At 39.4% G+C, this 23,069-nt stretch overlaps 1 protein-coding gene across 3 annotated transcripts in view; it reads left to right on the forward strand.

Annotated features, from left to right (window-relative positions):
• Nucleotides 1-1,715: 1,715 nt before the first annotated feature.
• The window catches only part of PLD5 (phospholipase D family member 5), a 163,347-nt gene continuing 141,993 nt past the window's right edge, over nt 1,716-23,069 (forward strand). The window contains exon 1 of one of the 3 annotated variants that reach the window (XM_062637348.1): nt 1,716-2,352. In XM_062637348.1, coding sequence (XP_062493332.1) covers nt 2,167-2,352 — 186 coding nt within the window. In that variant the 5' untranslated portion in view covers nt 1,716-2,166. The remainder of the gene's footprint in view (nt 2,353-23,069) is intronic. The other 2 variants (XM_062637350.1, XM_062637353.1) reach the window with 2 other exon arrangements.

Raw genomic sequence — 23,069 nt, forward strand, 5'->3', positions numbered from 1 at the left:
AAAACTACTGCAGCTGTGACATGCCATACTTTAAATCTCAGTGCCTTCAGGTGTGTCCTGCATGCAGTCACATGGTCCTAGTTTTTGCTCCAGATGTTATGAGAATGTATTGATGATAACGGAAATACCCAGATTTATGCTACCAACTGAAGAAATTAGAGAGGAAGTTATTAACAAGAAAGCTGCAAGTTTTTTATACTGGTAAGTAAAAAGTATTTACGTCGATGGGTCTTCTTGCTATTTTGTTATGCTTTCAGAGTGTCTTGGGGATTTTTTTGGTAGTATTCAGGTAAATATTGTAAAATTACCTTTTTTGGGGGGAAAATGCTGTACTTCATGTTCCTACCAAATCCCCATTACTGTTCAGTTTGTTTTTCCAACATTTTGTAAGGATAGCAGTATTGCATCTTAATAATAATCCTCACTTATGAGGTGTGATGTGAGTTTTGCCTTTATCCTTAGAATTTTGAAAGGAAAACTTTCATTATTTCTCTGGTTTCTGAATTATTTTTTGTAGCAATATACCTTGAGCCCAACCATAATGATACCTTAAACCGTACTTCAGGTGGAAGTGAAGCTCACTCCAGATGAGGTGGTTAGCAGAGAGGTCTTTTATAATGTTCTTACCAACTAGTCCGAATGAACTGTTTCACCATTCAAAGGCTATTTTCACTGAGCTGGATTCAAGTGCAGACTTTCAGTATCTGAGTAGCTACATCAGTTTATGCCTCTGGCAAACTACAGATTGTCTGCCAGCAAATATTCACCAGAAAATGAAATGTGGTTCTGAGCTCCAATAATTATTTCTTGATGCTACGTAAGAAAGTTTTCTTATCTGTGCCTAATATAGCTTTGCAGAGTGTGTGGGCAATAAGCGAGGTGGCTTTTCATAGCATGAAAAAGGAAAGATTTTTTTATTTATTTTTTTTCCCCGCTGAAACAAGTTTGAGCTGAATAGCAACACAAACCAACTTCATTACAAGAGACGGTAGTGGACTATAGAAACCCCCCCAAAACGCCTCGTTTTAGCAGAGCGCTACCTGGGTGTCAGGTAACAAGGGGTGTGGGCATTCCAGCGACATTGGCCAGCTGCACTGACCACAGAAGCGATTTCATTTCTGAGGTCTGGCGCTAGCTGAGTCTTTGCGGAGGCTGAGGGCTTCCAGGCAAGACCTGGACCCGAGGCTCCTGCCGCCCGGGGCCTGACGCTTTCGCCCCCTGACCAGGTGAAGTGTGCTTCTGGTTACCCCGGGCGAGGAACTGTCAGCTTGGTCTGGTTACGCTTCAGAGCGCCGGGAGCCCCTGCCCAGGAAGGGAGGAACGGGGGCGACACAGAGAGGTGGCCTGCAGCCCCGCACCTCCCGCTCACGGCGGCAGGCTCGGGCGGCGGCGAGGGGTGCATCTCACCCCGGGCAGGGCAGGATGGCGGGGCCCCGGGAGCCCCCGGTGCGGGGAGCTCGGACAAAGGCTTCCAGGAGACGGAGGGGCAGCCGGCCGCCGAGCCCCGCGGCGGGGTCCGGGGAGCGGGTTGGCTTGCTTCGGGACGAGAGAACTTCCCCAGGGGAGCCTCCTGCCCCCCAGGAGGGGGTGGCAGTCGTGTTCCTAGCGGCAATAGCGAGGCTCTTCCGCGCTGCTTTCTGCTTCCCCGAAGGTGGCTGCCGAGGAGGGGGAGCCGGGGGAGGAGCCGGCTTCATCCCCGGGCGGGCGGTGGCCCCTCCACTGCGCCAACCTGCAGGCGGGCGGGCGGGCGGCAGCAGCCCCGCCCGGCCTGGCCTCGCCTCGGTCTGTGCGGGGCCGCACCTCCGTCCCGGGCAGAGCCGCGAGCAGCCGCGTCCCGCTGCGTCGGTCCTGGGCTGCAGCTTGCTGGCGGCGAGGGCAACGCGCAGCGGCATCTTGGAGCGTCTTCTTCTTTCCTCTTTCATCTCTCTCAGCTTGCTCCTCTCGTACCTGCAGCCTTTTCTTCTCCCTCCACTCCTCCTACCTTGTTATTTCTCTTTTTCTTCCCTTTCTCTTCCCGTTTTGTGTTTTTGGGGGCGTTTTTGCTTTGCCTCTCTTCCTTCTTCCCCCATCTTGTTCTTTTCTGGACCCTCTTCATCTAGTGCTTCTTAATTTCTTGATTTCTTCTGATTTTTTTTTTTTCTTTGGACTTTGCCTTGTCATGTCAAGATGGAAGTCAGGCATGACTGGCTCTCCTCATCCCCCCATGAGGGCTTCGAGCAGATGAGGCTGAAGAGCAGACCCAGAGAGCCTTCCCCAAGCCTCACCAGAGTAGGTGCGAACTTCTACAGCACTGTCAAGCAGCAGGACTACAGTGCCAGTGTCTGGTTGAGGAGGAAAGACAAACTGGAGCACGTAAGCCAGCTTCTATTTTCCTCCCTTTGTTTTCTTTTTAGACCTATGTCAAGGTACTCTCTTAGGCTACCTCTCCATCAGCTTGGACTCCAGAAGAAGTGTTGCTCCAGTAATTGGGTATGGCATTTCCCAAAAGGCAGAGAAAGGAGCTACATAGAGGTCCCAGCCTAGTCAAATCTGACATGAATGTCAGTGCTGTTCTCAAACCACATGCAAGTCTTTCTAACTAAAATATTTTTTTAATGTTCTCAGTTTATTCATTCTTCTGTTCTGCAAATTCAGCACTGATGTGGGAGGAGAAAGATTGGGATGGTGCAGATGGAGGTTAGAGCATTTATCTCACAGTGATTATAATGTAGGTCTAGAATTGCTAAAAGAAAATAGTTTTTTTTTTTTTAAATTCTAGCTGTGATTTCCCTCCCCCCTTTCTTTTTCTTCTTCATGCATGAGACTTTGAAAATACTCAGTCTGTGTGGGGGAGAGGAGATTACCTTCAAGACATCGATTCCTGCAGCAGTAGTACATGACTTAACTGTGTTTGGGACCACAATAAAACTGATACTGTGGACAGGCCTAGTGAATATTTAATGAGAATTTAAGGTGCTTCTAAGTACTCCTGTCTCAGATGATGTTTGAAAGCATTTTTCATGTTACTTCTAGCAGCAAGGAAATGGACTGAGATGCCCTGCATACTGTGTAAGAGTTTTCTGAATAGCTTGTTAGGTGAAACCCATTGTTACAGTGCACAGTACAATCAAACCAGGAAAGTGGCTGCGTTTACAGGGATGCAAAAGAGTAAGGAGGGGTTTGCATAATGCAACAGTCTGTCATTCTTTACATTAGCAAGTAATTTGTAATCACAGGCATGTTGTACAACAGGAAATATTTTCCTGTGCATCTTGAAGTCAGCCACCTGAAATCTCTTTGGATAGAAATGGTCTCATTATAAGGATAAATTGCCTTTATTACCTGAAAAATCTAGATGATATAGTAGGGTCCTTTAAAAATGAAACCTGGAAAAGGCTCCTGTACCAACTAGTTCATGGAGTATCACTCTCCCTTCCCACTAACCTGCTGAGTATTTATCTCTATTAGTGAAATCTTAAACTTGAGTTGTTTACACTTCCAGGGAAATGACTAGAACTGATGAACAGTTGGAAGTACCACATTTCGAATGTTGGGAAAGGTATTGAATCCTGTCTGCCTTCTTACACATGTTTTTGTGATTCTTCACACTAACAACAAGGCTTCACAGTAGTAAGCTTGTAAGCAGAGTATTCTCCCATTGTGAACCAAGAAGAAAAGTCAGTGCTTTATCTCAGCACAGCTAAAACATAGAAAACACAAAAATATGAGCTTGGCTTTTGTAACAAGCTTTTGCTACATCTGATTACATGTTGATATGTGTCATCAAATGAATGGTTTTAAATTTTAATCGGGGGGGAATAATCTGTCAGCAGTTTGATAGCTAACTATTATTCTAGTAGCTGAATATTAGGATGTTCAGATACCGGTTTTTTAAATCACACTCCAGTATTAGCATGGCCAAAGAAAACAGGCATTAACTTGTTAGAAGATTAGAAGTGAAAAAAAACCTTGTTTTGTGTGTGGTTTGGTTGGTGGATTTTTTTGTTTGGGGGTTTTTGTTATTGTTGTTTGGTTGGTTTTATGCTGAAGTCGGTATTTTATGACAATAAATAACTCTGCATCACTGGTGTGAAAAGCTTTTTCTGTAATCAGTTTGGTATGAATGCATGTTCTTCTGGGGGTTTCCCTCTCATCTGATCCAGTTTTTATTCCCAAAATCTATTTGAATAATGTAAAGAAAAAAAAAATTGGAATATGGATAGTTTTTGCTTTCCATGAGGTATTTCATTGATACCTATTGTGAATACCCTGCAGAATATTAAATATGCCAACAGTATATATGTGAAATTACTTTGGTTTTATGATTTAGAGTAATTGCATTACTCAAGAATGTGGTAACAGACAGACTTTTGCATAGGTGCCCTAAATGAATGAAAATAAAATATGTATTAATTTCTAGGTTGTATTTTGGTTACATAGTTTGGGACCAAGGTTGTTGCTTTCTGTTTTCAGACAGATCTCTAGGGGTTTGAGTGTATTTTTTTCCAAAGAAATTATCTCCTACAGTCCATTCTTCCACTCCAAAAGACAAACCAATTCATTTTCGATATATCATTCTAAATGGTATGGTCGTTGACATATGATAGCTTATGGTCAATATTGGGTAATGAAGATATACAAACTTCATGAGGTGCATAGAGTACATAGAATCATAAAATAGTTAGGATTAGGAAGGACCTTAAGATCATCTAGTTTCAACCTCCCTGCCATGGGCATTGCAGCTCCCTTTGAGATAATCATGTTACTTGATAACAATAAAGAAAATCAAAATACAAGAAGTTGGCATACACGTACTGATTTTGAAAGTATATCATCACAAATTTCATGGTACTTAATGACAGATACAGGCTGAAGGGTATATAGTGAGTGTAAGTCAAGATATGCATGAATGTATTTTGAAGTGTCGCATGTACTGTTTAGGCCTTGAGGAGGGGTTGTTTTTTTTCTTAATTTAAATGATTTCTTGCATTGATTTCAGTGTGGTTGTAACAGGGATAAAATTGGCCACTATATTTTGTACGCTACTTCTAGTAAATCCTTGTAGACAATGGTAAATACATTACATTGACTTTCATTAAAGTAGCATGGCTTATTCATGTGACACATGCCTTATTAATCCAGATACTGTTTTGAGGGGCTAAAAAAGTTCTGATTAAAACTATTTTATATTAATAAAAATCTCAAATGCACAAACAGTTTGTTTCTAGAACTCAAATTTGCAACAGAATTGTAAGTTTTGGTGTTGTGGACTCTTTAGTTTTGTTGTTTAGGGTTTTGTTCTTTTTAACAGGTCTCATTTTGAAGAGTGCATAAAGAAGTTCAAAATTCAGCTGTTGCCATATCTCTTCTAAAAGCACAGAACAAGTTCAGATGCACAAATATAATATAGTTTCTTTAAAAATTGTTCAATACTTAATTATTGACTGACCATAGATGAAGACAAAATCTGAAATGTATTGCTGGCGTCCTACCAATTGATTGTTCTTGAAATGGACCTTTATATAGTGTGTCTCCCCATTGGCTATTTGTTTACATGGATTATCATTTCCAAGTGGCAGTAACACAATTTGTACAGCACAAGATCTAAACGCAACTCACCTCTGTTTTCTGTTGAGAACTTGGACATCATATTTAAGATAAAATGAATCTGTTGTAACATGTGTAAAGATAGGTCAATTAGAAATTTTAGCTCAAGTGAGGCCTCAGTGTACATGTGTGCTGTAGCTCATGTGTTGTACTTTTAATAGAGGAAATAAGTAGAGGTGTGAGGAACTCTGATGTTGCAGATGTGACCACAGTGATGGTGCAAACCTGTGGCTGAAATGCCTGCAGAGTTGAGATTGCTCAGATTCTATGTATCTACTTCAGCTGGTTCCTTGTGCTTTTTTGTGGAGTTGTTTGCCTGGTACTGGAAGTGTTGAAAACGGTTGTGTGAAATATTCTGAAAAGTTTCCTTTGCATAGTGGTGTGGGTTTTTTTGTTTGCCTAGTGTTGCCTTTTTAAATGAAATGGGAATTGGGGGGGGGGGGGAAGGAAGAGGCAGGGATGGGGAGAAAGAGTAGCTAACCTGATAGGCTGTATCTGCTGGGAGTTACTGATGTCTGGTTTAATTTACAGTGGGTCTCCATCATGTCTGTATAGCCTTCAGTAATGACAAGTACTGTATAGCTGTTTTCCCAGTACCTCAGCAAAGAATTCTGGAGAATTAGTTTTAAATAATCAAAACTTAAACCAAAAGCAGAACAGATTTCTTTTGAAGTTACAACAGATATATTTATGTTTTTTAATGACAAATACAGGTGTTGCTTCTGAAATATGTAGCGGTCTTTCTCTAATAACTTTTAAATTTAATTATCATTTATGTTAAAACATTTTTTAAGTTCTTTTAAGAAACTGCTTTGAAACTATGACTTTTTTGGGGAGACCTGGTATCCAAAAAGTTTTATTTATTGGAGATCCTCACTTCATTACCTTTAGTATTATTGTAATTAGGGGAAGTTATTGATAATTCTCGCATCATCTTTTGTTTTTACGTAAGTCCTGACTGATAGCAAAGACAACATTGAGATTTTTGGATTCTGAGTACTCTTGCTGTTATGGGAATTGACTTGACCAATTGATGTGACACAGCTAGTCAGCATACTTCTTCCCTTTGGCAACATTGCTACCCAGAGAGAACAGTTTATGAGGCAGAGGGAGGACAGCGTCAACGTGGCAACAGAGGCAGGTATCTAATGTGCAGATGTTAGGCCTGAGACAATTTACAACACTGCTCGACAAGCATTGCTGTGTTACTTCTTGGCGCTTCAGGAACAAATCAGAAATAAAAGATAACTTTAATTCACGTCTTAACATCTTTATAAAAGTTTAAATCCCAAATCCATTTCTGCCAGTGCATTGTTATTATTCAAAAACTATTAGTTCTCGTAGGCAGCCTTTTTTTCTTCCCTCTTTTTTTAATTTAGATTTCTTCTTATGATACAGGAAATTGTTAACAAAAACATTGTTGGATAGTTTAAAATTGTGGTTTTGCTCTTGCATGTGAATTAGCGTGTTAAAAGTGAAAGGGCAGGTTTATAGGCTTCAGAATTTGATATCCAAGGATGGCAGAGGACACCATGTGTATAGCTATAACTTGTAGCATGTAAACAAAGAAAATGGACGTAGGTTGCTGTAAAGCAAGTAACAAGAGTGGAACTCTGTAAAGACAGATCAGTTCCTGAGCAGAGCCATCAACTTCAGCTTAAGGGAGAATTATAAAAGGACCTAGGTCAGAATTCAGAAAATCATTATGCATTCCTGAAATGGTCCTTGTATTGCAGTAAATGCAAATATGTGGGGGGTGTTTGTTGTTGGTGGTTAGTTGGTTGTTTTGGGTTGGTTTGTTTGGTGTTTTTTTTTTGTTAAATGCGTTGAGAGTGTCTCTTGTATTAAGTAAGTATAAATAGTTTGTCATCTGGAGTAAAGCTGGATACCAGAAAGAATAGAGTGCACCATGTATGAAGATGCATAAGTGGGGGCAGTTCAAAGGGTTCAAAAGTTGGTTTCCAGCATGTAGAACTTTTTGATGGCATGGTTGCAGACAATAATTCCAGATGTCTGTCTGGTCCTGCAGATAGATATCTATACTTAGTTTTCATCATTAAAATCAAGAGAACAAACTCCATTAAGTAGAGGGACTTTGGCTTTTCCTCAGAAGACAACTGACATTTGGAAGTGTCTGCCTGCAGCAGCAATACTAGCATATGTTGAGGTTCTCGCTGAAGTAGTAGCACACAGTTTGCTTCAGTGCTGACAGACTGTGTGTGGAGGAATTCTTCTGTTGAAATACTGCTTTCCTTGAAGGTGTCTTTCACTAGTAATGTTTTTTAGACAAATGTAGTTAGAGAAAAATAAATGTTCATAGAAGTGGAAAAAGGGGACCAAACTCATTGAACAGTGTTGTGAAAACATTGAATAGCATTTTAGGGCAGAAAAGACAAAACTGTTTCTTTCAAATTTAATATCTTGAAATCTTGACATTTGGAGGGGAAAGAAGAACTTATTTCAGTAGTTACCACGCATAAAGGTAATTTTGTATTGTCAAACTATGAAAAAAATCTAATGGTTAATTTTTCTCTTTCTAGTTGTGGTGGGTTGCCCTTGGTTGTCTGCCACCTGCCCACTAAGCCGCTCTCTCTCTCCCCCTTCAAAACAGGACAGGTGGAGAAAATGAGATAAAACATCTTGTAGCCTGAGATAAAGACAGGAAGATTGCTCACCAATTACTGTCACTGGCAAAGCAGACCTAACTTGGAGAAAATCACTTTGAAAGTCCAAATCTCTAAAGCTAAAATTAAAATGTTTGAGAGGTGCAGTCACTGTAGCAGCCTTAATTTATAGTGTCTGGCTTCCTGTTGTTGCACAAGAAAACATAGCAACTTGAAGCTTAAAAGTTGCACTTAAAATTTATTTATATATGCATATATAAATTTAATTCAACCTATTCAAGATTTTTTAGAAAGGAAGTTTTGTAGTTTCTGAACAAAAGACCTAATTCTTAAGCTGTGCTTGTTCCAGATTCTAACTTCAGTGAAGGTATGGGAAAAGTGGTTTTCACTGCTATGCCTTTCCTAATGCTACCAGAATTCGGAAAATGAAAATTAGTTTTTTGCTACTATCATCACTTCTTTTTATCAACATTGACCACCCCTGTTTAAGGATTTTGAAACAGCAGCTCCAGAAACTTGCAACTCAATCTTCTTGTCTGGTACACAAATGAATAGTCTTCAGTGGTTTGCTGTTGTAGCAAACCATTCACTTTTAAACATAGCAGGAGTACTTAAGACACTAGGAAAATTATCCTTATTAAATATGTACTCATAAATGCAACCACTCACTGTCTGTAGAAGCTGCCCAATGAAGCTAGTCTGTGTGACTGTTTAGTTTAGGCCTTATACATTCCAGAACAAGGAATGTTAAAAGTACTGCAGTGAAAATCTCTGTACCAGACTATACAAGATGGAAACAACAGATAAACTCATGCCAATGGTTAATAAATGTCACTTCACTGTCATTCAAGATTGGAATTCATACATTCTTAATCATTCCTAACAAAGAAAGTCCTGTGCTGACAATAGACTTCCTGCATCTTTCTGCCCTAGTGAAGACCTTTCCTGGGGGATGTGCTTATGAAAGTCTACTTCTTGCATTGCTATGCTTGTAACATTATTTAAGGTCTGATTCCCAGGCCTTCTATGTAGTTTCCTTACTGAGAGGAAAAAAAAAAGAAAAAACCCAAACCTCAAACAAACAAACAATACCCCACAAAGAAAAAAAAAAAACAACAACAACAACAACAAAAAAATATAGGTGCCCTGCTAATGTATTGGTAAGTCCATATGGCCTCTTAATATGACAAAGGGAATATTCAGGTTAAAGAATCTGAAAGGACGTTTCTTAAAATGAGATTTGGATGCTTTTTTTGAATTTTTGTATTGCTAGATTTTTCCATTACTAGATGACAGCTGTTAGAGCTAAAACGTGTAAAATTAATTTTCCAGTGCACTGACACTCATCTATTGCCTGTAGCATTGTGTAGTCTGAGTAGACAATCAAGTTGTTTCCAATCTGTCCTTCACAGTTTTTGATAACTAGAATAGATTATTTGAGGGTATATCTAGATTAGGCAATAGGTACATGCTGGGTTCCATATCCCCTAATCAGTCAGGATAGGGACCTGTGCTGCTGCTTGCTCATGACCTGTATGCCCAGGTTTCCAGAATAGGGGAGCAGTGGACTGAATGTGTGCCTAGGTGTTATCTTATCTGGTGGGGATGCAATTGAACCGTTTACTGATGACTGAGGCACTTTCAGATTCACCCGACTTCAGTGTTATAAAGTAAGCCAGCTAGCCTACTGTTCCATCAAAGTCACTTAAGTACTGCTCTTCTTTTGGTCGTCTGACTATCTGCTGTGCCTTAGTGGGCAGAAGGGACACTCAGCTAAAAGAGAAGAAATATATGCAGGGAATTAGGAGGCGTTCAGGAGGAGGAAGAGAGAGACTGAATGATGCATTGGTGCCAGTGAAGTGCATCAATTTAATCAGAAATGACTTCTTATTCCTAAGTTATTTGGATGATTATCCCTCAAAACATTCACTTTGTTTTCCTCCCAAATTATGCTCCTTAGAATTCTTTATAATCTTTTATAAAGGCTTTCCACATATAACACAGGATTTGAGTATTTTCAGAGCATTTTTTGTTTTGCCCAGGGAAGTTGTAGCTGCCCCATTCCTAGAAGTGTTCAAGGCCAGGTTGGATGGGACTTTGAGCAGCCTGGGCTAGTGAAAGGTGTCCCTGTCCATGGCAGGGGATTGGAACTAGTGGATCATTAAGGTCTCCTCCTAAGACAGCTGGGGCTGTGCAGCCTGGAGAAGAGAAGCTTTGTGGAGACCTCATAGCAACCTTCCAGTATCTGAAAGGGGCCTACAAGGGTGCTGGAGAGGGACTTTTCATCAGGGGTTGTAGCAATAGGACAAGGGGTAATGGGTTTAAACTTAAACAGGGGAGGTTTAGCTTAGGTCTAGGGAAGAAGCTCTTTACTGTGAGGGTGCTGAGGCACTGGAATAGGTTGTCCAAAGAAGTGGTAAATGCTCCATCCCTGGTAGTGTTCAAGACCAGGTTGGACAGAGCCTTGGGTGACATGCTTTAGTGCGAGATGCCCCTGCTCACGGCACGGGGGTTGGAGCTAGGTGATCCTTTCCAACCCTAAATATTCCTTGATTTGGCTGCTTTTGTTCTGATCAATGCATTATGTAATTTGACTGTGTAGATATGATCTCGCCCTGGACAGAGAAATATCAGAGTGATATTTTTAGCAGTACTTCATTGGCTTGCTCTCTGAAGAGAGACAAATTTATCTATTTTCTTCCATTTTTTCACAACCTATAAAATCTCTTCTTTATGTGCAGTGTTTGTAGGTAAATACAGTTGTGCATGTTATTAATTTTTGTTATTAAAACCAAGAATTTTAAAAAACTTAGTAAATTCCATTTGTGACTGCATGATGTCAACATAATCAGCAGCTTGTTTTATAATTCATATAGTTGTTCCAGCACATAAATACTAGTCATTCTATTATCATTTTTGTTCTTATTTGTATTTCACTATTTACATTTGTAATGAAATGTTTAATGGAATAAAAAGCTAATGTGTTTGAGAATTGCTACTAATAAAACAAAAAGTGATTTAGATAATTCCTGCTATTCTGATACATTAAATAGCCTGCATTTCCACAGGGTGATTTGAACTGTTTGGAGCAGAACCAAATGGGGAGCAATGCGGACACAGCAATTGTGACCAGTTTAACTTTCATGATCTGCTGTTACTACAGTAAAGGAATATTTACTTGATTCTCTAAAACCTAGTATGTGCTGTAAAAGGCTTGTCATAATGAGCAGATGTGCATTTGTTTTGAAACATGTGAATGTGTAAAAGTTAGTAACATCTTCAGCACTTCCAGCCACAGTAAACATGGTGTGTCTTATTAGTTACAGAACTGTGCTGCTGCCCATTAAGCTCCATGACTGATCCTTTCTAGGCAGGAGGTTTTCAGTAAAGGAATATTCATTAAGTGTTCGAGACAAACTTGAGGCATTACTTCAACTGAGGCTGCCTACTTACTTATGAGAATGGTGTTAAAGCTGACAGTGACTTGAACTCTATTTCCTTGATACTGTTTGTACACTTCTGTTTGATCTTGTACCAAAGCCACAGTAAAGTCTCCATTGACTTCACTACTATGGATTTAAGTTGTATATGAGCTACTTGAGAGAAGACTGTGGATCAGCTGAGCTGTCATGGGTTTGGGGCAGAAAAGTAAGGTGCGTGTATAATGCTAGCAGTTGCAAGAAGAATCTGTCTCACCTTTTCTTGAGCTTTAGGTCTCAGGATCATCAGGCTGGTCACTGGGTACGTTGAGAACACCTTGTAGTAAGCACAGGGAAAGATCCGTGACAGGCTATGAAAAAGACAGAAAGCATCCTAATATAAGAGATAGAATGTAAGAAACTGTGAAGCATGCAAAAAATTATATAGAACCAGTTGCCCACTATTTAAGTTCACCTTCAGGTGTTTCAGAATGGAGAATACAGAAGGAAGTTAGATAGGTGCATTTGAAACCTTAGTTATCCGCCAAGACTAATGAAAGAAAACTCAGAAAAGCAAACCTACGTGTGAAATTGTTTCTTTGCTCCCAATTAGAATACTTCTGTTCCTCATTAGAAAGTGCCCATCATGCTAGAAATCAAATCAAACCTAAAATGGAATATGATCTGAGTTTTATGGTAGCAGGCATCATCTGCTTTTACGTTTTGTGGTTATTGAAGTGGAAATGTGCACCTGCTTTAATGATAATAATTGGAAACAAACAAAAAACCCAAACCACACTATGTTGCCTTTTGTGGAGAATGAATTAGGTGAGCAAATAGAAGAATATGCATTAATGTGACTGGTGGCTGCGATAAAGATGGAGAGTCTTGTCAAGTTCTGTTGTTGTTCCCATAGTTGTTTCTTGGCAAAGACCCATGAACATCTTAGTGTTCCTGGAACACTAAACAAAAAACCCAAGTGATTAGGGAACATATAGAAATTCTGAAGCAGCATCCTTCTTGTGGCTTTCTGGTGGCTGCTGACGGAAGTTGGCTTGTTTAGCCTCTTTGTGGGCAGTGATAAAATAGCCAGTGTAAATTAGATTGGGAAGATGAGTGGAATGGAATAAGTTAGGACTAAAGCTCTGTCAGTTTGCTCTAGGACCTGAACAGCTCTAAGAGCCTGTGCAGTACGATGGATGGACATTTCTTTCTTCATAAACAGAAGTTGATGTGCATGTCTAACCCTTTGCTGCCTATTCACTGTTACCTTCTGGATAAAAATGGTTGAAAAGTTTCAAGCCGATGGGTTGTCTGAGGAGTCAGTGATTGCGCTGTCTCCTTTCTTCCCTTAAATCAGTACATTCAGTAACTTTTTCCTGCTTATTAAAGAATTGCCTTATGGCCTGTAGCAGTGTGTTTGGTACTGTAAACTCTCATATTGAAGCTATGCTATCTACTGACCTTTATGTTCTTTAATGCTTTATGGAAAAGTATATTCCCTGAGTTTTCAACAGGATTAATAATGCTAAGTTGTGGTAGGATAATGAGCCTATCCTTCATGTCATTTATACATGGCTTCAGTCACAGTTTGAAGCATTTGCTAAGTAAGCTGTGCTATTTCTCCATGTATCTTTTCATGGAAAACCAGTATGTTTTGTGAATAGTTGACTGTTTGCTGGTTAAGAAGTCATTCAGAGTCACACACAAAGTCCTGTGCATAAGTGCTGCTTAAAACGATATGTCATGGAGTATATTTAGTGTTTTCTCTATTGGATCTGTGATTTTTAGTTTCCTGAGAAAATGCATCTTTTGAGTAAGTCCTGTTACATAAAGAAAGATTACCTGGTTGGTGCCGCTGATCAGGTGCTTCTAAGGAAATACAACTTGAAAACAAATGAGTTAAAACAAACAAAAAACCCCACTAATGAACGAAAGCCCAACAATTGTGAAATTATTTGTGATTTGAAAGTATTTTTTGAGTGATTTGTTTGCAGAATGTGACTTATACCAAAACTGTGATGCTGAATAGTGACTGGTGCTTATTTGGGATGCTGCGAACACCAGAAGATATCAATACACCAAAAGCTGTTTCAGGCTCTTGCAGTTAGCATGATTTATTGTTTGAGCAACAACAGTTCCTTTGGGCCTAGCATGAAGCAAGGTCACGTACGTGTTTTGGAAAATGTTACCCTTTTAAACAAAGCAATTTCCTTTGTCAGTGTCAGTGAGCTGCTGTCCCTGCAGACACCTATTTCAATTCCCTATTGGGCCTGTGGCAAGCAGATAGCACCTAACCCTTTCTGTTTTATTTTATCCCATTTTAATGCAGTATTGTTCTCTCTGAGCTTTGTTGTCATGGCTTAGTTGCAGCAAGCTCCTGCTGTGGAAAGCTGGAATGTGCCAGCCTGTATTCTCTGGCCGTGTGGTATATGGTCTTAAAGCACATTAGCCAAAATCAATTTGTTTCAGCAACCATATGACAGCCGAAATCTTGGACTGCTGGAAATTTAAATTAAAAAAATAAACGTTCTTCAGCTTGTGCACTTTGTTCCCTAGGTTTGTCTGTGCTGGGGCTGTTCCAAGCATTTTGGTTGGCTTTAAACTACTGTTGCTTCATAGCCAATTTTAGAAAAGCTCCTGTACTGCACAACTGTTTCCCTGTTTACTTCTCCAAGGTTGAATTTAGCTACCCAAACCAGGGCATTTCATTTCTCCTTTTTTCTATAATTTCATCTCATCACTTCTTTCATAATGCTTATTTTTTATATTGTTTTTCTTTATTCGCTTGTCCCTGCTCTGCTTCCATTTCCCCCTGAACTTCTCTGATGAATCCAGAGCACTATTTTGGTATTGCATTCCACCTTCTGTCATGCACCTTGTGTGGAACTATCATGGAAGATTATGTATGATTTGCAAATATACGTTTGCAAATATACTTCTCTTACAAGGTTTATACATAATTTTTATACTGGTAGGGTAATACTTTCCAAAGTTCTTAAGTCATTTAAACTCAAGTCTTGAGCGTGCGCTTTTGCAAACCCTAAAGTTATAATGAATGGTGAGTTGTGTGACAGCCTGAGGTGGTCAAAGGCCTTGTAAGTGCTGTCTACAGATCTAGTAACAAAAAGCAATGATTATGCTAGGAATGACAAAACTTCTTGCCACCAATGTGACTTTGTTGTGTCAGCCAAAATACTATTCTTTCAGAATATTCTTCTTCTCTCTTTGTAATTAAATGAGAGCTCAGATGTTTTCTGTGAAACGAGATACAAGCAACCATACCATTGTGCCTTGGAAGGGTTGTTAAAACTTTTTCTCAGCATTACGGCATCTGTTTTCCAAGGGATTGCACATCTATTTTTGTTTTTCAGAAATAAACTAATTTCAAAAAACGCACACAGTTGTCTATGCAGGTACTAAATAGGATTTTCTCTGATCTAGGGAGAAATTTGCAGCAGATATAGAAACACTTGTTTATTATAGGAGCACCACTGGATAGCAAAGCTCAGTGATTTACAGGCCACAGTACATAAGACACAGGAAGTGTGTGTATACTGTTTGTTGTGTTTGTGGTGTTGGTTTTGTTTAAGAGGGGATGTTAGTAATTTTGAAAGGTTTTAAGATCCCTTCGTGTTTGGATTAACCTGATGACTGTATTGGAGCTGTTGCTTTCTGTCATTTCTTACAATAAAAGTCTCTCCCCAGCAGCTATTTGTGATTTGTTTGCTTTTCTGCTCGTTTCTCCAGTATTTAGGGGATTAACATTTTGTTATAAGAACTTTTGCAGATATTTGTTGCTTTGTTTATTCACTTTATGACTGTTTGGCAACAGATGTTCTCAGTTTATTTCTGGACATCATTAATTTTTGGTAGCTCTGACTGGAGTAGAATAGCTTAATGAAGAATCAGCTGCTGATGGCTGTTTGATTGTTACCATCATGATGGAAGCACCTTCCCAAAATACTCTTCTAGATAATAGTTGCATGTCTAATTAGAGACGACATGATGACGTAATCTGAAAACAACAACAACATAACTGCTGATAGTGGCTTCTTTTCTGTGAGTTGTATTGGATTTATAGTAGCTTGTTTAGCTCTACTTAATTAACTTTAATGTCTGTATATGTGTATGCTTTCAGCTGTTGAGCTTGATACCATGACTGATAGGTTTGTTTAGTTCTATTTATTGCATGTTTACTATGCAATGTGTTAGTTTTTCCCTTTTTGGTTAAAAAAAAAAAAAAGAGGGGGAGGTGATGACTTTAGCAGCAGAAAAGAAGGTTGTCTTGTTATATTGTCCTGGCTGCTGTGCTTTGCACAAGGGGCAGATGAGTGATTTTTTGAGAGCAACTGAATCATGGGCAGTGGGGTTGGAACTAAATGATCTGAAGGTCTTTTCCAACCCTAACTATTCTATGAGGCCTGGAGAAGCTTATAGGGTGGAGGGAAGAAAAACAGAGAGGAATTGGGAAGCTTGAAGGAAACAGGCTGGAAGATTCCTGTAAGGAGTACTGAACTCGCTTGTAGTTGTATGATGATACAGAAATAGAAGCTTTTTTTAGGACTCCATAGGTAAAAATATGAGCATTGCTCAACTTGGCCTTTGGAAGCTTTTGGATCTGATAGTCAAAGTGGAAGAAAAGACTGCCCTGCAAGATAATAGAGCCAAATTTTATTTTTCAGATTTTGCCATGCAGTGGATTTGAGTTCTGGCTCTTGCTTTAGCTCACTATTTAGTATTTTTGGGTTAGTATTTAGCAAGAGAAAGGTGGGCATTTTTGTTTGTTTCTTGGTTTCCAAAAGTTGGAGGTATTCTAACTGTGAGTTAATTTGTCGAAGTCTTAATGCAGCTGACAAGCTCTTCCGGTATTTTTAGGGGTTTAAATTTTTTATTTATTTGCAATTCACTGTTCATGACTGGACCAAAAGTTCAGATTGCTCTTCCTTTTCTAGTTTTTAATGTTTGCTATATGCAGGGAAGTCACATCAGTAATTTGTGGATGGATATGCTAACACTTTTGATATAAGCCTTTGCAAGTGTATGCACGGCCAAATATTTCCAAGATGAGCTTTTTTCAACCCCAAAAGAGCCCACTGCATATGTCTGTACGTCACTTGAAAACATAGGTAAAATAAAAACGGGGCATGCTTTTCTCAAATGTTGATTTTCAGCCATACTGGTCTCTCCTGTTTTATACTTATTCTGAGATGAAGAGGTTTTAGTTTCCTTCTGCAGTCTTTGTCAGATAAATTGCTGTTGATTTATGTAAAAAATCAAGCAGTTTTCATACTGCTTTTCAAAGAAAAACTGCATTAAAAGTTGAATATCTTCCTATATCTAAACCAAGACTACAGAAATGAAATGTGCTTTTCTTAGATATTGGTTATCATATAATGTGTAGGGTTGTTACACTACTTGCAACATGTAGGGAGAGCAACAGAGTCTCTTCAATCATAATTTTTTCCATGTGAGTAATCCATTGTAGGCTATTATGAGTCTCCTATTTCTCATTTGAGTGACAGCATTGTCTTCTAGAGAGTTGAAATTCTTTCCTTTCTGTGGTGTTTCATGAACACTTTGACTTGATATGGGACACATGAGTTGATGTGGATATTTTGGGTAATCAGGAAGCTTTTTTTCCTTCCTCTTCCTTATGTTGTGGGAAAGGAATACATAAAGACTATGGATAAGATCACCAGGTCCAATGGGACAAATGTTTTATGACCTCGAGATGCTTCCAAGTACAGTATTAATACTATGTATAGCAATACCGACAGTTTCAATTCTTAAATTACTTTCATTAGGTTTTCCTTATTGGTAAAATTAAGTTCTCTAACATTCTTTCAAAGCTGCTTTTTCCTTATGTATTCAGTTTTGAGGGGGTGGAGGTGTTGATTTTATGCTTTTCATTGTGTCATGCCTTGTAGGATTTCAAACATAGAAATAGGTTGGGTTTCAGTAGTGTCTGGCCACCAGTTGGCCTCTGTATGCTGACCATGACCCTTTTAGCCCAACGGATCATGCAGTTTCCAACCCTTTTTATATGGTTATCCAGTGCATAACTTAACAATTTCTCTAAGAATTTTACGGGAGACTGTCAGAAGCCTTGCTAATGTCAAGGTATGCAATATGTTCTGCTTTCCTTTAGTCCACAGAGTCCACAGTCAACTCACACAGAAGACATTCAAGTTAGTTGAATACAATTCACTCTAGGTAAATCTAAGTTATGTCCACGTTATCATTCTCACTTGCTGCCTTCCCTCTTGAAGTATGAATATTTTGATCATTTGGACTCATTCCCTAACATATTCCTGCCATTTCAAGTTTGGAGAAATAAGTGGATATAAATTCCTCCCTTGCACCTGTTCTTCGGAGCACCAGGTTATTATCTTCACAGGATGACTCCCAAGACGAGTTGTCTGCAGTTAGATTGACTTACTCTGATTATAAGATTTGAGACTACATTTGTGACTTTTTTTTTTTTTTTCTGCTTTAGAAGGTAGTATCTGCTCCAGAAAAATGTCTACTCTGAAAAAGCCATGGAGCTGAGCTGAGGAAATGTTGAATTTTGTCTTCATTATAGTTTCTATTCAGTTTCTAGGATCACTTAAACTTGGCCTAACCTAAATAAATGTTTTGGGCACAGACAGGAAATAAAATCTCAGGAGAGTGCTCCACTTACTGGTCATTTTAAAGATAGAGTGAAACAGGCTTTGCAATTTCAATGTAACCTTGGGCAAGATACCATACTCGCACTGCAGCTGGTTTCTCTGCATGTATAATGGCTAATAGCATTACTCAGTGTTTTGTAAGGGTTGTGAGGATATATCCAGTGAAGATGATAAAATATACATATGGGCAAGTTGTAAACCATATTAATACTTTAGATAAAAAAGAATATAGCATTTTTCATTTCAGCTTTCCAGAGTAGGTGGTATCATGGCAATTTTAGATGCAATTCTATACATCTCATCTGGTTCAGCAGCAGGTTGATACTGAGAAATGATGCCCGGCTTCCTCAGATGCAGTGTCTGCTGTCTTCCTTGTGTTGCTCCTAGTGATCACGTGGCCAGAGGCTAAGCTGATGAACTTGATAATTTTTACTTCCCTTTCTTCCCAAATGAAATTGCTAACTTTCAGATAGGTGAGCTGACATAGTGATCATGTTGCTGCAGGGTGAGCTAAGTTTGATGTAGAGGAAGGAGCAGGAGTGTCAGAACAGGGAGGGGGCTGATAAGAAACCACTTTTTTGATGGTTGATGAACTCGTGTTCATTGAAACACAAAGCAAAATAACATTTAGGGACGAGTATGAGTTTCTCATGGCCTCTTACAGAGTATGCTTTGTAGGTCTGTCTTTTTCAGGGTAGGAACTTAGATGGCTGTGGCTCAAGGCTAGGAAAATACTGAACACAGTCAAGCTCTGTATGAGGTTTCTGCTTTCAGAATATACAGCGTAAAATATACTAGTTTTTGCTAGATGTCTTTTACAGAATTACCTAAAGAATAAAAGCATAAGGAAAACCTTAGAAAATTCTGATCAGGAACGACGCTCAAGGCAGGTTTGGGAAGAAAGCTCCTGCAGGTAAACTCTTCTGTGCCTTCACAGAATCACAGAATGGTTTGAATGGAAGGGTCCTCTGGACATCATATTGTCCAACCATCATGCTTAAGCATGACCAGTGAGAGAGCAGGCTGCCCAGGACCATGTACAGACGGCTTTTGAGCATCTCCAAGGATGCAGACTCCACAACCTCTCTAGACACCCCATGTGCCAGTGCTTAGTTACCATCACAGTAAAAAAAACTGTTTCCTGGTGTTCAGACAGAACCTTCTATGTTTCAGTTTGTGCTCATCACCTCTTGGACTGTCTCTGGACACCACTGAGAAGTCTGGCTCCATCTTCCCTACATCATCCCTTCAGATATTTGTGCACACTGATGAGTTCATCCCTCCAAGCCTTTTATTCTCCAGGATGAACAGTCCCAGCTCACTCAGCTTTTCCTCACAGAAGAGATGCTCCAGTCCCTAAACCATATTTACTCAACTCTCTCCAGTAGCTCCATATTTCTCTTGTACTGGGGAGCCTAGAACTGGATATAGTACTGCAGGTGTGGCCTCACCAGTGCAGAGTAGAGAGGGAAGATCACCTCCCTTGACCTCCTGGCGTTGCTTCTTCTAATGTAGCCCAGGATAATGTTGGCCACCTTTGCTACAAGGACACATTGCTGGCTCATGTTCAACTTGGTGTCCATCAGGATCTCCAGGGCTGCTTCTTCCAGCTTGGCGCCGTCAGCATATACTGGTGGCACATACACTGGTGGGGTTGTTCCTCTCCAGGTCCAAAAATGTCAATTTATCTTACTCAGTTTGTTGGTTTTGGACATAAATTAGTTCTCTGACTCCTAGATTGGTGTCCTAGCCACTATATTCCACTTTTTGGTTTATCTTTCTTTCTTTATTGCAAGTGTCTGTAAGATACAGGACACTTTGGCCTCAGTTTGCATCTGTCCCTGGCACTTGCACAGGCTATCTCTACCACAGCAAATAGTACAGAGCCATATAAACAGACCTTTAAAGCGGAGTATTTGGGGATAAGACTGAATGTCCATGCTGTACACATTTGGGAGATTTAAATAGGACTGGCTTTAGTTTGGTTCCATTGACTGAACACTTGTAAGTTTTTAAAGATTAGTTGCACTTCTGAAATGTGCATGTGGGTTTAATTCAGCTAAATCCAGCTGCAAATGCCCAAACCACTCTGTGAAACAGACTTCATTGAGGACTGTGGTGACTGGCCCAGAAGAATACTGTAGAATGAGTTAGTAATCTGTGTGATAACATATACAGATGTATGTCTCCCTGTCATAAACACAATGTGACTGCTGGCTACTTAAGAGATGTGCATTTAATTGATATGCAGATATTCAATGTACATGTTTCCAGGAGCTGCTCATTTATTAATGATTTAAGAACATTAAGAATGCCACCAAAGTACTCTTCAAAACTAAATCCATATTCCAGACTTGATTGCTGGCAGTGATAGTTGATCCTGTATTGTAAGGAAGACCCTATAAGAATGCAAATGAATGTAGAATTGGTCAACCTCACCATGGTGAAAATCAGCACACAAAGCCATGCCCTGACTGAGTCCATCCAATGTGGTGTCATCTTGGGGTTCCTAGCATCAGAAGAGACATGAGAGTTTTATTTTTTTATTTTTGTTTTTAGAATCACAGTTAGGGTTGGAAAGGACCTTAAGATACTCTAGTTCCAATGGGAACATTGCCATGGGCACGGTCACCCAAGGCTCTGTCCAACCTGGCCTTGACCACCGTCAGGGATGGAGCATTCACAGCTTCCTTGGGCAACTCATTCCAGTGCTTCACCATCCTTACAGTAAAGAACTTCTTCCTTATATCCAATCTAAACTTCCCCTGTTTAAGTTTTAACCTACTACCCCTTGTCCTATCACTACAGTCCCTAACGAAGAGTCCATCCCCAGCATCCTTATAGGCTCCCTTAACTTGCTGTCACTGTTTTCTGGAATATTAATAAATAGTTACCTGTCTTGAAAGGGTTTGTTCCCTATTGGGATCCAGTAGAAGACGGAGACAGTGAGGAGACTTGTATATTTATGAAAGTATACCCTCGAAGCAGACTCAAATGTTAATTTAGATGTACCCATCATATAGGCAAAAAAAAAAAAAAAGCAGCTCTTTAGGAAAACAAAGAAGGGCTTCTATTTGCATACAGATGTCACAATTTGACTTCAAGGGGTTGAAGCTTTGGTTCTTGGGTTGGGGAGGGTCTGTTCTTTTCTGTGGTGTTTGGTTGTTTTTTTTTGTGGTTTTTTGTTTGTTTTTTTTTTTTTTTCCTACACTGATATATTCTTTTTTTTTTCTCGAATCAGGACTGAATTATCTGGAGGTTCTCTGGTGTTCAGAGGGCTCAAAGCTTTGAAAATAACTTACTGAAAACTGGTCAGAAGATATTTCTAAGGAGAGTTTATCCAAGTATAACTTCCTTTTCTGTCAGATTGGTTTTCATAGAAGAATGAACTTCTGTGTTTAGAGACTGAGAGCAAACCCAATCCGTAGTTTTGGTTTGGTTTGGTTTTGGTGGGTTGTTTTTCTTTTTAGTTAGAGTGGAAATTTAGAGGTCTTTTTTAGATTGGATTGCTTTTATTGTTGATTGTGGCCCTAGCAAGAGAGATGGAAAGATGTGCTTCACATAGTTACAGTCTGTTATCTGGAGAAGCTTTGGGCTCCTGAAAGCCAGGATAATGTAATGCTAAAAAAAAATGGCGATGGAATGTAAAAGAGGTATCAACAACTACCTCCAAATATTAAGAGATCAGAATATAATCCAAATATAATTTATATAATTGTGAAGGCTAAAGAAAAGAAAACAATCAAGGATAGAAATCTATGGAAAGAAATCTGAAACTCAGTCTAAGCTGATTCATATTTTTTAATAGTTCCTGTAAACTATGTAAATTATGTGGACATGCTGGGGCTCCCTCTCCAGTTAGTGGTCAAATTATTTCTAGCAGATTCAGAGATTAATATTATCTTAGGAAATCTATATATATTGAGGAAGCTTTATTTCCTTGGCTACACAAATGTTATGTGTAATTGTTGCAAATAATGGAAATAGTAATGTTTCTCACTTTGCTTCCTTTCTGCCTCCCTCCACCCCGCCCCCCTACCTCCCCAAATATTATCAAGTTAGAAAGTGTTTTGTATACTACAGCCTGAAACACAGTTGAAACTACTGAGGTTGTATCTGTGCTACAGCAGCAAAGAATTTGGTCAGGAAAGATACCGAGGCCTTAATTACCTCTTGGAGCTAACTTGATTCCTTAAATTCATTACATGATTAAGCCATTAATGAACTTAAGCTGTGCCTTCAGTTCAGCTTGACCGGTAATAAGTTCATTAAGTTATTCATTACCCAACATTAAATTTCTGAACAGTAGCTTTCAGCTACACTGCAAAAATGTGGGTATTAATCTAAATTACTACAAATATATGTTATTCCTTTCTTCCTCTGCCAGGGCAGTATAATGACTGTATGCACCAGGCACACAGTATATTCTCGTTCTGTCTTATGCTTCACTGCGCAGTGTTTTTAAATTTGCTACTCAACCACTGTTCCACTGTCCAGTCACTTCCTGCTAGCCTGAAAAACACAGCCTTACAAGCAGATGATAATCTTTCATCTGGAAGATGTCTTCAGAGAAGTCGTGCTGCTTTGGTTTTGGTTTGGGGTTTTTTGCTACCTTATTGATCAGCTCTTTCTCACTCTTGTTTTCTAATTGTAGCTATTGATGTCCTTTTACTAGCTGACTCCAGGCAACCATTAGAAACATTTAATTTCAAAACCAAGCAGTGTGTTGGCTACAAAGAGCGAAGCTGAGAATTTATATCTGATTT

Source organism: Pezoporus occidentalis, unplaced genomic scaffold (genome assembly GCF_034315485.1).
Source record: "Pezoporus occidentalis ecotype Australia unplaced genomic scaffold, CSIRO_AGI_Poc_V1 ctg52, whole genome shotgun sequence".
Lineage (NCBI taxonomy): Eukaryota > Metazoa > Chordata > Aves > Psittaciformes > Psittacidae > Pezoporus > Pezoporus occidentalis.